General features: G+C 38.9%; 3 protein-coding genes across 4 annotated transcripts; 1 reads left to right on the plus strand and 2 right to left on the minus strand.

Annotated features, from left to right (window-relative positions):
- Window positions 1–52: 52 nt before the first annotated feature.
- On the plus strand, window positions 53–1820 carry Membrin (membrin). Its single transcript, XM_064121581.1, has 2 exons — window positions 53–192; window positions 727–1820. The coding sequence occupies exons 1-2, from the start codon at window positions 53–55 to the stop codon at window positions 1223–1225; spliced, it is 639 nt and encodes a 212-aa protein (XP_063977651.1). The 3' UTR covers window positions 1226–1820.
- Window positions 1639–6437, minus strand: LOC135162764 (myotubularin-related protein 9). Its single transcript, XM_064121579.1, has 2 exons — window positions 5299–6437; window positions 1639–2966 (listed from the first exon to the last, which is right to left on the minus strand). Exons 1-2 carry the CDS (start codon window positions 6317–6319, stop codon window positions 2236–2238), a joined length of 1752 nt encoding a protein of 583 aa, XP_063977649.1. The 5' UTR covers window positions 6320–6437; the 3' UTR covers window positions 1639–2235.
- Window positions 6438–6925: 488 nt separating this feature from the next.
- LOC135162762 (serine/arginine repetitive matrix protein 2-like) lies at window positions 6926–13511 on the minus strand. 2 transcript variants are annotated; one of them, XM_064121574.1, is made up of 4 exons: window positions 13349–13511; window positions 12897–12980; window positions 9426–11173; window positions 6926–8459 (listed from the first exon to the last, which is right to left on the minus strand). In XM_064121574.1, the coding sequence occupies exons 1-4, from the start codon at window positions 13371–13373 to the stop codon at window positions 7758–7760; spliced, it is 2559 nt and encodes an 852-aa protein (XP_063977644.1). In that variant the 5' UTR covers window positions 13374–13511; the 3' UTR covers window positions 6926–7757. The 2 variants fall into 2 exon arrangements, with proteins under 2 accessions (XP_063977644.1, XP_063977645.1); XM_064121575.1 differs by lacking the exon at window positions 12897–12980.
- Between the last annotated feature and the right edge of the window lie 25 nt (window positions 13512–13536).

Below are 13536 nucleotides of genomic sequence, written 5' to 3' on the forward strand. Positions count from 1 at the left end.
GGCAAGAGTAGTTCGTGATAATTACTTGATTATCTACATTGTCTGTTAAGTCATGGAGACGCTGTACCACCAGACGAATAAACTCGTCCAAGAGACCCAGCACCTGTTCACGAAATTGGACAAACGACTGCCTAACCTAGATCATAAGGCAGTGGAGGGTGAAATTTTATCGAAAATTGGAGTTATCAATAGGTTAGTTTCACATTAATTTTCTTTCCGCTGATTCCAAAATTTTTTGGTCATTTTTCTTAGACTATTTATATTCCTGGACTCTCTATTATTTCAGGGATATTTGCTTCATAGTGTTCACATATGCTGAAGCAAGACAGGAAATTAATTTTTTAGTCATGAAATAGAGAAGAATTATTTCAATTATGGTAATCAAAAAAATGAATTCCGTTTCATTGTGTAATTAAAAAAATTAAACAACTTACATGTCAAGTTTTAAGTTCATTTGAAAAAGGGAAAATGGATTGATAATGTGTATTGCAATTAGTTAAAAAAAAAAATTTAGTATTTATGATTTTTATCGATGTAACTCATCTAAAAGCTGAAAATTTTCAATTGAAGGAATGACACGACTAATACTCTAACACTTAAACATAAAAGGGAATACAAATGTGAATAAATCCATGATCAACATTTCGCCAAATAAATTGGTTGAATTTTAGTTTTGGCAAGAAAACGAAATGATAGAAATCAATGTCATTATATTTATTCTTTCAGTAACTGTGAAAGACTGGACGTTCTTTGTATGAAGGGTCCGATAACCCAGCGCCAACACGCGAAAATGCGAGTGGATCAGTTGAAATACGACAGCCGTCACCTGATAGCAGCGCTGAACTCCTGGAGGGTCCAGCAGAGCCGTAAGAAAGAAGCTGAGGCCGAAAGAGAGGCCCTCCTCTCTCAAAAATTTACGACAAATGATCACATAGAGATTAACATCGATCGTGATGTTCAGTACAACAGTCAAGTGGCCAATGCTAATCAGGGGATTGACAATCTTCTAGCACATGGTACTGGCATAATCGAGAGCCTGAGATCCCAAAGGATGACTTTGAAAGGGGCTCACAAACGTCTCATCGATATTGGAAATACCTTGGGACTTTCTAATACTACCATGAGGCTCATAGAGCAGAGGGCAAAAGCTGATGGTTTCATATTAGTCGGGGGAATGCTCTTCACGATCCTCATTATGACTCTCGTCGTTGTCTACCTCACGTGAATGCAAATCATTATTTCGCAGTCGGAAAAGAAGAATCACACGTCTGTTGGAGTAGGCGGGAGAGGGAAGGGTAAAATTACCAGTCTTTGATTGCCAATAACTCGAGAGCGGCAGAGTTAACTTCAATTTTTTTTCCACCTCGAAGACATTTTTTCGTGCTTTAACATGAGCTTTGATTTAACTGAAATCGCATCGTTTGATCGGGATATATCGATGATTTAAAAAGGATGATTTTTATCGTTCACCATGTAGAATACGAATTGATGCTACTGGTATAATTTTTGCAAATTGTTGATAAATGATGATAGTTTTTTACACATTCGCAGAAATGATTAATTGTAAATACCATATTTCAAACTTTTCTTAATGGATAGGAGAAGAGAATTCACAAGTTCGCAATGAAAAAGCCAGAATGTCTTTCTTAAACTTTATTTTTTAATGAAATTTTGTGATGTATTATTGGAAAATATGGAATGCAGATCTCTCCTGAAGTTTTTCCATCATTACACCAGATTACGAAACTACTTGTGAAAATTTAGACAGCAATACTGTAATTTATACCTAAATGAAACTAAAATAAATAATTTATACACTATATTGACATTCCTCGGTATGAACCTACGTGAATCAAAGATTACTTCATATGTATGTACATACTAACTTCGTATTTGAAATTGTAATAAACGACTCTAGACCTTCTCACCTAATTCACAATGTCTTCCTCTCAATCTCTAAATCTGTATCAAGTGAAAATAGTTGACCAGTGACTGATAAATTATCTGACGTTTGTCAACAATATTTGTCTTCAATAACGCCATATCTCTTAAACGAGGGCGTTCACGCAAAATGTTGCACCACATTTTTCCTGGAGAATGCACCCTACCCTACCCTACCCTAGAAAGAAGTACCTCACAAAAATTTCGTCATCTTCTTCACTCCAAAGACTAAAGTGGCATTTTCCGAGCTGAGTCGCGCTCATTTCACTTCTTAAACATTTTTGTCAGTCGTCATTATGCAGATTGCGTCTCCAGATTCAACTTTCCCAAGCACAACGATTGCGTCTGCTCATCGTCTTTGATGCAGGATGTGCTGTCCCGATGTGTTTCAACCTCATCAAGAGCCCGGCGCACCTGATTACGCAGTTGTCCGGCGAATTTCTTAACAGAGGAATAATTGTGCTTCAACTGTCTGGCACATGGAATAAAATCGTCCCAGGGGGCTACAGATGTGTGTCGCAGGTAGAGTTCTTTCCAGAGACGAATACTGATTGGTGCTATGCTAGGCCATATGACACTCGCATTGGGCTCGTACAGAGGATTCGTCCACTTATCGAGGATTTCGGATCTATTGATGTGAGGCCAGAGACTGTGGGTTTTTTCGGCGAGTCTGAGAGATATCCTCTCGGCCTCGGAGTCTCCTAGGAAGGTACCGTACTCCGAGCAATAGGCGTGCTTGAAGAGCTCCATGAGGAGGTCAGTGGTGTACTCGAAGCTATACTGAAACTGGTGGTGGAGCTGGAAGAGACAGTCCAGGAAGAGGAGGAAAGTGGGAGAGTGAGGGGGGCTATGGGACTGGGAGGAGAAGTAGGCACAGTGACGGGTGCGAGTAAAGAATGGATGACCTGCCTGCAGCCACTCACGTTCTAGGAGCGATTGGAGACCGCGAATTGTTCGGGATGCTGGGTTGAGAATCATCTGCGCAAGACTGGTCACCACCAGGGTTGAGTCTCTACCACTTGATCCTGGAAATTTTAACAAATTTATCATCTCATGCAGAATTCATAAATTTTAAATATTATTTCCACTATATGACGATCCCTGTCTGTAACCAACGGTTTTTCTATAATTTTGAGGCCCGAATACATGTGTTGAGAAGATCATTGAATATGCTTCAAAATGACATGTTAAGTGGCCAATTATGATAGTTTTTCATTGACTTATGAGAGTTTCAAGCGAAAAAATAATTTTTAAGTTTCACTTGAAACAGACCGTCGATCTGGTTTTCTGAAGTTCTACGTACACTCTGTTGATATATCTATAGACCATTTTCAAATGTGTTAATGGTTCTTGAAAATGGTGTGTGATAAATCTAATTTTATTGAATTTCACAATTATGAAGATTAATTTTGTAAAAATTGTAGAAAAAAAAAATACGGTATTATTTGTGGCTAAAAATCGGAATCTCAACTTATTTCATCGTTTTCGTCATAATTGAATCTATTGGAGTCAATCAACAATTGGAAAGTGAATCCTGGAAGAAATCACAATTAGTGTCACTTGTCGGCTTAACAAACATTGTTTTTTCGAAATTCTGCAACAAAAGTTTTTCTCGATTGTGCGTTATGAACCGATGTAATTGGATTGTTTTTGTTCTCCAAACATAGGTATTGATGAGCCCTATCCACCGTCATTAGTTAATATTTCAATTAAAACATTACTTTATAAATTTTCCTCTATTTCAAAACCATTTTTACCATCACTAAATAAAGAGTTTTTAATTCATTAAATCACGGCTGAAAAAAATCAATAAAATCTCCTGGTGACAAAGTTTGAAGATGAAGCTAAAAGTAATACTCAATAGTTTAATTTGTGAAAAAATCATAAAAAAACTAATAATCTAAATCAGGGTATTGTCGATGTCTCTGGATACTTATCTTCGAATGAATTAAAACATTGTTTAAAATTTTTAATTCAACATTATCAAATGCAAGTTTAAGGACAATCATAATAACTCTTCTGATAAATCTCATTTTTTTGCCGATTTTTAGAATTTGAAAAATTATCTACTTTTTAAATTTAGTTTTTTGATGATTCGATTTAAGTAGGTCTCATAATATCAGGTGAATAAGAAGAGGTGTTGAAAAAATAGATACCATAAACATATCACGTGCAATATGAAACCATAAGAGTGAACAATCATAATAATAGATAAGAGCAGAGCAAGGAGGCGACCGACGCTATTCGACAGGAGTGATGTGATCGATACCTTACGCGTTATTGTTTCTTTCCCCTTCATCTCTACCAATTCGATTGGTGGTATGCTTCCGGATGGAAAAATGAAAAGGTGGATATTCGCGATGTGACTTGGTCGTAGTATTGACATTCTCCAGGCGCTTTAGAAAGATATATTTAACCTATTAGTTAAATGAACTTGAACAAATGAATAAATTTTGTAATAACCAACCGACGGATTGTACCCAACTGACGTCCCATGCTTTCATATTATGGAAGCTATGATCATACCAAATTTCAAGTTGCTATCTCAATTTTTCATCCAATTATTGAGTATAGAATGCTGAAAAGATTTTTTTTTTAAACGGGTGTACATATTTCCAGCTTTTTATGGTGCCCACTGAGGCAAGTATTTTGAAAAAAAATTGAAATCTGTTGAATAGTTCATGAGATAATCAAGAAAATACATTTACGCAATAGGTGTAATATCTCTGGAACCGCTTGGCCGATCGCGCCCATCCAAAATTATATTATTCCAGCCTTTTATGTTACGAAAGCTACAAGTGTATGAAATTTTAAGTCATTGTCTTTATTGTTTTTTTAAATTTATCATGTTCATAACGTTTATGAAGATAAAACTAAACAACGGCGATATCTCGGAATTTACGGAATACGTAAACAAATGTGAATATTTCGACCAATATAGAGAGAAGTATTTTGAAAAAAACAAATGGAAATCCATGTGACTATATCTTACGAACTACTGAAACGACCCACCCAAGTAAAGTTTAAGGATAGCTATCATAAGTTGCAAATTCAGGTTTTTAGCTCTAAATTTGACGGTATTTTTTTTACCGTGGTTTTGTCAAAATTAATCTTCAAAATTGGGATTTTCCAGCACATACATATAGACATTGCATAAGAAATATGATTTATATAGACTTTCATAACATTCTAGATAATTTGTAATTGAAATTAGAGAATTGAAAAATCGGCCATATAGAAGGCTTCTGTCGGAAAACACCAACAATACTATAAAATACAGGTGCTATTTACCACTGATTTATCGGTATTATATTATTGGTACTGCTATATGATAAGTTCGCCCCTGCCCCACCTCACCGTGTACAAGAACCGCAGCTAATTCCTGCTCCAAGCACTGAGCAACAACACAAGCAGCATTCATAGCCCCCTGAACAGCTGTAAGCCATCCCGAGTTCTCCAACCGGGAGAGCCACTGTCCACTAGAACAAGACACATCATTACAACTCTCTATCAATTTCCCCAGGCTCTCTGCGAGCTCTCCTAGCCTCGGAACACTTTTGTAGACCTTCCTCCACTGAGGATAAGCTGAGTCGATCTCAGTGCCACCTCCACGAGCCCTCGCCGTTTGCGCCTGATTGGTGGATCTAGTGTCCACAATGTAGCCTCGTCTTCCAGCTCCGAGAACACTATTCAGGAGTTTCTCGTCCTCCCTGCAGCGCTTCCCACTGGCTCCACACAACGGTTGCCCCCCCCTGAACAATATACTGCCACCTTCGTGCCTGTAACAAAGAATAGGAAATCGTCCACCATCTCTGAAGGCAGCTGAGGACATGATGACGTTGTCATCGATTAGCCGGGGAACGATTATTGCTGACGGATAAGAGTTGCAGACTTTGTAGTCACGATTGAGATAGCTTATCCTCCACTCATCACCATGAGATGCCAACAATTTCGACCATTCAGCGACTGGGGTAAAGCACGACCAACCGTCATCACCCTGTTTATTGGCATCTGACAACTGGGGCCTGTAGAAAAATGGGTACTGATATATCTGTTCCAAGGTGGACAACTTCTCCAGGGACGCTGACACGTTCATCAGATCCTCGCTGGAGGATATATCCAGCTGGAGAATCCGAAAGTCCTTGCATTTGAGGAGCATACAACCTCCTGGACTCTGATTGTTGGCTTTTTTCTCCACCTGGTCGATATTCCTGTAGAGCAGCCACAGCTCTTTGCGATGATCCTGGCGAGAGGACAACAGCAGGTGGTGACTACTCAAGCAGAGAGTACCTTCCAGGCGGGCTATTTTCTCATTGGTTCTCTCAGTTAAGATCACTCCATCCACTTTTGGAGTTGTTATAAAGTCCACGAACTCCATGGCAGGAGCTTTGGTGTTCGGTTAAAGTATCAGCTGAGTGAAATTGCGAAGCTCATTTTTGAGAGGCTTAGCAAGTGACAGCTCGTAAGTACTGGAAGGTTATGTTATTCGAGAGAATCGTGTGGCGCCGCGAGGTGGTTGGGGGGCGATGCAAGCAACGTGTTTGAATGTATTGAAATGAGATCGTTAATGAATAGTTTATATTAATCCAGTTTATATATATATATATCCATCTTGGGTATTGAGAAGAGCAGTTCAGGTGTTAATCACCTATGAATATTAAACATTAAAGTTATTATTGTGAAACAAAGAATTATTAAATTCAATTATATGTACTACATTTGCGAAGCAGAGTGGTTCAGCACTCCACGGGCAGGGGACCCACCACCTGCATTTCTGTACGTAACAAATATCTATACCGTATGCCGCTAGATTTACAGCATTCATTATCGCCAGTTTTCAATTTTTATGATAATGCACAAGAAGGCGCGTGTGTGGACGATCCCACGAAAAAAAAAAAATCATAATGATAGCCTTGTACAATGTAACATTTTGACTGCAATTTAATTTTCATCTTGTGAAGTTTAACAATAAAATTATGAGAAATTCCCTCGAGGCATAATCGTTTATTCATTTCACTCCATCGTAACAGTCGTAAAAACTTACTAAGTAACTACATTATACATTGGCCGAATACACATTTATTACAAAATATTGATATCCGTTTTCCAATTCTACCATAATTACCCCGTAAATATCCAAATTTTTCTGTCTTTAAAATGTACATTCATTATACATGAATTTGGAATTCATAAAGCGAATAAAAGTAATAGTGCAGTTGTCTTTTGAATCATATGAAAAACAGGCGATTACAGAAGAAAGTATAAGAATAACTTTATTGTTAAGAATTATACTCCCAACAATAACCATTTGATATTAGTTAGTTGCCCAATAACAAATTAACAAGATAATTGTTGGTACAGATACGAGTTTGCAAAAGCATCCAAATCTTTGGCAATTACACAATTTAACAAATTACCTCGTTATCACTGGAACAAGATTTCCATTACAAAAAATCATGACCCCTTGAACCCCAAGTAATTTATAATCAAACAAAAACTTGATAAAAGCCTGACTTATGTTATAAAAGTATAAACTTATTACGCTTTGTAAGGAAAAGAGAAGGAAAATTGATTTTTTAAGGGTGAATAATGCAGGATCAGCAGAGTGAAATTCCATTTTTTCATTTTTTCATTTTGATGCTTGAAAAAGCTCCTCTGAAATGCCCCCAAATTAATCCCAATAGCATCATTGGGTGACGAGATATGATTGACTTAATAAATTGCCTTCTGTTTCACCCTTCCTATCACGTCAAATAACCTCTTTATACTTTTTTCCCCCTTACAATATTCAAACACTTAATCACCTAAGGACATTTCTACTTCATATTCCTCGACTTCATCAATAATTCAAACCGTTTATTAGTCCTAACCCCCTTGAGCGCAATCCTTTTGATCTCCTTCCTCTCCTCGAGTTTTGCACCACTAGGTCTGGACACAATTTTCGTCGCTTCTTCCTTCCTCACCTTGAAGCCAAACCTGTTGCAGCCCTCGTTCTTCTTAGTTCCAAATTGATTCTGAATCTTGAAGCCAAATCTGTTGAACCCAGCCTTGGGTTCTGTCATAATCTTGGCTTTGACGACCTCCTCTTCGTCTTTGTCTATTCTCGAGGTCGTCACCTCTTGTCCCTTGATATTCCCAATGTTGGAGCAAGTCAGGGCATTGTGCCTAACCTCAATTCTCTTCTTGGCGTCCACCAATGACTCCATCTTTTCGAATTTCTTCTGATGTATCTGAGCAAAATTGGGTGCTTTCTTAGCGGAGGTGATGACCTTCTTTTTCTTACTGGTGTCGTTTAAACTTATGGACAGTCTAGGCTTGCTCAAACGAGTGACAGACTCGTTTTGGGCCTTATGGCTCCACTTTCCACTGACATCAGCTCCTGAAGACTTCAGGGCCGATCCTGGAGACTCCACTGTCGACAGAGAATTGAATCGTCTCCTTAAATTACCAACTCCTTGAGGACTCCTCTTCTTCAGGAGCTTTGTGCTGGGGGTGGCTGATGTGGATCTCATGAGTGCCTAAAATTGAACCAAATTCGTGAGTTGAGTATATACAGAAACCTAAATCAATCGATTTTCACCAATTTTTTTTCATAACAGGAAAATAAAAGTGAAATGCACGTGAAAAATTTTTATACAGGAAGGATGCTGTAATTGTCAAAACAATGATTGAAATTAAATGAGATCTTTCTCTCAATTTTTACGGTTTTTCTGTGCTAAACGGAAAGTGCTTTTTGAATTCATTCTCATGCATCCAGTCCGCGCTAGATTTTAGCTAGAAGGTTGACACCCTTGCTACTCTCATCGGATGGTTGGCGAGGCTGTTTGATGTTACGTTATTATTCAAAAATTATTGCTGGTTGTATTATTTAAATACCCTCAAAACTCGAAATCAGTTTGTTTTTCACACTAAACAATTTCTGTTATTTTCCCGAATTGCTCCATTGAAATTTTACAATTTGACGAATAATACAATTTTTATCTTTATTAATTGTCTTCTGTAGAGCGAAAAATGGCATTCGAAAAAAATTCAAAATTTCTCTAAAAAAAAAATGTATAAATTAATAAGAACATAAAACAAAGCTTTGCAAACACATTTGACATAAGGTGTGTTAACGAAATATAATAGCAAAAGTTTGTCAAATCTTTTCCAACAGTAAAGAAGAATTTCTGATTAAAAAAAAGCCAAAAACGAGTGCGGCGTTATTTTATTTACAAAAATTGGTGGAATCGAAAATATTAAAGTCAAACTTATAGAAATAAAGTGAGAAAACAAGTTGAAAAATTTTTGAATTTCTTCGACTTCTTTTCACTGTTTCGTTTTCATGAGTTTGATGTGTTGATCAATACTGCGGGCCTTGCTCGGCCCTTATTATTTTTAATTTCACTAATTGTTGTAAATAAAATCTTGACCGCACCTATTCCAGACAAGTGTTTATTACGAAAATTCATTTTTGATTTTTCGAGAGTTGGTAAATCGTCTACCTTTGTTGAGTTGCTGTTAATGTTGGCGCCCCTTGGACTGGCAAACCTCACCCTGCATGTTCTCTTGGACTCCCCAGGAGACTCTCCATCTTCCAGAATCCTCTTGCCATGGGTACTGCGGATCGTTGGAATCGTCGGATCATCCAACTCATACGTTCCGTCCCCCACATTCCCCTTGTTCTTCAGATTAGGGGTTTTTGGCTCAACCAGTTCATATGTACTATTTTTGTGGATGCTCCTGGTCTTCTGATCCCCATCTTCATCATCCTCAGTCGGTCTAATTCCACTAATTCCGAAGGAGTCATCCCCGCTGATTAAAGGATTCGATTCGTCTTCGAGTAAAAGTGACTTGGAGGCGCTCCTTGAGGCCCTGGGAGAGCCGTAGAATCTGTTGACATGCAACGGAGACGTTCCTGATACATTCAGAGACTGTTGGATCTCACGAGCGCGCTCTCGAGGCGTAGACGAGCGAAGATCTGATCTTGCCAAACTGTGGAGACGAGTAGTCAGTCTTGGTGATGCCGGTGACGATGTTACGGCCGGCGCGGGCGCCTGAGGTAACACCTGCGGGGAGATTCTCTTCAGAAGGACATGAACTGATCTGGATTCCTTGGAAAGGGTCGCATTCTTTGGAGGCGACTCCTGCTTTTTGTGAGATTTGAAATTTTCCGAGGATGACCTCTTCTTCTTCGGGCTGAGAGACTTGGTCAACGATCTCCTCAGCTTCGATACACGTGCTGAAGGTGGACTCTTCGATTTCGACATTTTGAGAACAATCTTAGGTGTTTTTGAGTGCAAAGTCGTCCGGGTTTTCGATTTTTCATGCTTTGGGTGTGGTTTCAGGGTCCTTTGTTGCTCTTTCGATACTTCACTAGGAGCTCCTATGTACGAGGATTGGGCAGAAGACGCTGGCGAACATTTTGACTCCCCGAGGAAGACTTTAAGTATTTTTGAGTGTAAAGTCGTACGATTTTTCGATTTTTCATCTGTTGAGGGTGACATCGGGATTTTTTGTAGTTCTCCCAAGGCTTCGCTCGAGGCACCTGTCGAAGAAGATTGGTCGGAGGATACAGGGGAGGCCACTACCACTGACAGCTTCCTCGGGGTCTTGGAGTGTCGTCGAGGAGAGAGGGAGTGGGTCTTCGGGGAGCCGAGATTCACTGGTGATTTTCTCGGTGTCTTTGTGGTTCTGTGGGGGGTTAAGGTGACTGTTATTGGAGAACTCTCGGGGGTCGTCACATCGCTCGGAGAATCCTCCCCTCCACGAAGTTGGCGGAATCGACGATTCGTCGGGGCTGATCTGGGGGCCATCCCCGAGGAGACATTTGCCACTTCATTGTCATCACTGTCTGGAGAATTGTCTGGTTTGGGAGACGGCTCTGGCGGAGAATGGACCTCTGCTTTCTTTTTTCGCAAATTCTTTCGTTTCTTGACGGATGGAACAGTGGAGGAGAGGGAAGGTTCCTCCTCGACCTGGGGCTTGCGCCGTCTGCGAGTGGTGTTCAGAGAGGTGTTAGAATCCTGTGACTCAGCGACGGTGCGACGGAGGCGAGCACGACGGTGGGTCTGGGGGGAGTCCTCCACGAGATCGTGGGGGGACTGAAGGGCGGATGCGACCTGGAGGGAATTCTCTTTGGAGTCTTTAGGACGACGCGTGCGGATCGAACGAGGATATCTCAGGGGACTATCCACTTGAAGGGAGTCCTCGATCGGTATTGAAATGGTCTCATCTGCCTCCTTCGCTCGGCCTTGAAAAAAAAAACAGGGAGATTATAGCATTATTACTGAGAATAATAAATTTTGTTATTCCTCAAACACACGAATATTTTGCCGAATGACAATTTCGCATTTATTTACTAAATTAAAATTACATCTCAATTTCATAAAATCATTTCACCTGGAAGTTATCTCGTCGAACTTGTATTTATTATCGTTATTGTAATGTTTACAGTTAGATCGTTCACTGAAGTTAATTCCGGATGATCTCACCAATTTGTGAATAGTCCGGGACTATTATTATATCGAATTTAAATAGCCCTGGGTGAACTCGCGGAGGGACTTCGGGTTCAGAAAAAGTTGATGTTAATGATATAAACTAGCGGGTGGCATGATAATAAATTATATAATTCTCATGGTTAAATACATATTTTTACTTCTGGATCATGACTCGAGTCTTGGACTCACGATTTGACAACTCAGAGGTCGACTCGGGTCTGCCCCAATCGTCCTCTGACACTCTTGGTCTAAATGTCCATTAGATTGTCCAGGATCATTGTTCCAATGGCCTGGGGAGTGTGCTGATCAATGTTCAAACATCAAGGATCGCTTACCACGGTGACTAGGAAATTCCATGGGACTGCTGACAAATGTCTGGACGATAGAAAAGAGAGATCGGATTCCGCCATCTTATCATCCACCATTCGCCCCTCTAACAGTTAGACATTGATCAAAACGACTCATTGATAGATGCCAATATGTCACATTATTGCTATTTATATGTTGTATTATTATTATTATTATTATTATTATTGTTGCATTATATCGTTTCATTTTCTAGAAACGTTTAATAATATTATACGGCGAAAAAGGAATCGACGGAGAGTGCCAAAGAACTAATATGAACATAAGTAATCACTCCAAATAATGAAGAAAAAACTGAGGGTTCTTCGTCGATAGGTGATGATATTCATTTGGTCTTTCTGACCACTTTTTAGTCTGATTGAGCAGTTCGTTCATTTTCATTAATTATTTATATTATGATCTTTATATTATTATTGATATTTCCTATCATATTAGACGAACGGTAGACGAATTGATATTTGATGAAATAGCATTTGACCATTGAGCGAAACCTTTCCTATCTCTTTAGCTATATTGCAAAATTCGTAGCGGAAATTTTCAGAAGTCAACTATCTCACACTGAGGAGAAACACTTTCTATAAGATCTTTTATATTGGTTTGAAAGCAAAGACAATTTGGTGATGATTGGGCGGGAATATATATATTATTTTTTTCACTGCAGAAAGAGTTGAATAATCAGCTGCGTTTGTGAAAATCTTTTTTTTCTCAACGCAAGGCGAACTGTCAAGAGACGACTTGTCACTCCATATCTGTTTAACGGTTTATTATTAATTGTTTGATTATAATAGGATGGGAATATTCAACTTGAATTCTCCTTATTTTTTTTCAATATCTAGGATATTTGAAAGCGAAAGTTTTGTATTTTTTAGGGGGCAAATGAGAGCAAACAAAAACAAATTTTTTTCTCCGATATTCAAGCAAAAATATTTAAAGCGCAATTTCGATGTCCCCCTTGGGCTCTTTAATATTTCCTAAGAATTTATTCACTTTATTTATGAAAATTTGCCATCAGATTCATTACCATTCTAAGGGACAAACCAAAGAGTACTGGACAATTTTTAAGTAGAAGAGTGGTTAGAAATAAAAAATCTCTCAGCTCGTAAAATGCACCTCTGAAAGTATTGATATCCATTGGAAATTTTACTCCAAGTCCGCTGGACGCACCAAAATCAACATGAGCATCATCTCTGTGGCCTGGACTCTCCTCTCCGAAAATCCAGCTCAATCATCAGAATAATAAAAAAAAAAAAAACACCTGAACTCATTCTCTTCCTCCCAAAAATATTTTTTAGTTATTTCATGTGGAAAGCAATTTCGACGTATTTGTTCACATTCGAATATTTGAATTACGTAATAAAAACAACTTCCCAATGATGAACAATCCCAGTGGTTCCCCATTATCACCAATTGCTTATGAAAAACCCTAAAAAATGGCAAATTGAATAAAAATTGTATCCATTCCGCCAAAACATCGCCATGTTCCGACATATCCCGCCCAAACTGTAACGTAAGCACCAGGTGCATCTACCTTGAAACCTTAACCCCACGAAAAAAGCCCTCACCTCGTCTTGTTTTCCTTGGGGACATGATGGTCCCGATATCCAAGTCCTTCTCCTTGAAAAGATTCCACGATATGAGGGATACAAAGGGTTTTTCAATCCCAAAGCGATGTCCAAAACCGTCAGCAAAACAAAATACAGACGCAGGAAGAAACGTTGCCCAGCGGCCTCTGATTCAAATACGAAAGAGT

Source organism: Diachasmimorpha longicaudata, chromosome 5 (genome assembly GCF_034640455.1).
Source record: "Diachasmimorpha longicaudata isolate KC_UGA_2023 chromosome 5, iyDiaLong2, whole genome shotgun sequence".
In the NCBI taxonomy this organism is placed as follows: domain Eukaryota; kingdom Metazoa; phylum Arthropoda; class Insecta; order Hymenoptera; family Braconidae; genus Diachasmimorpha; species Diachasmimorpha longicaudata.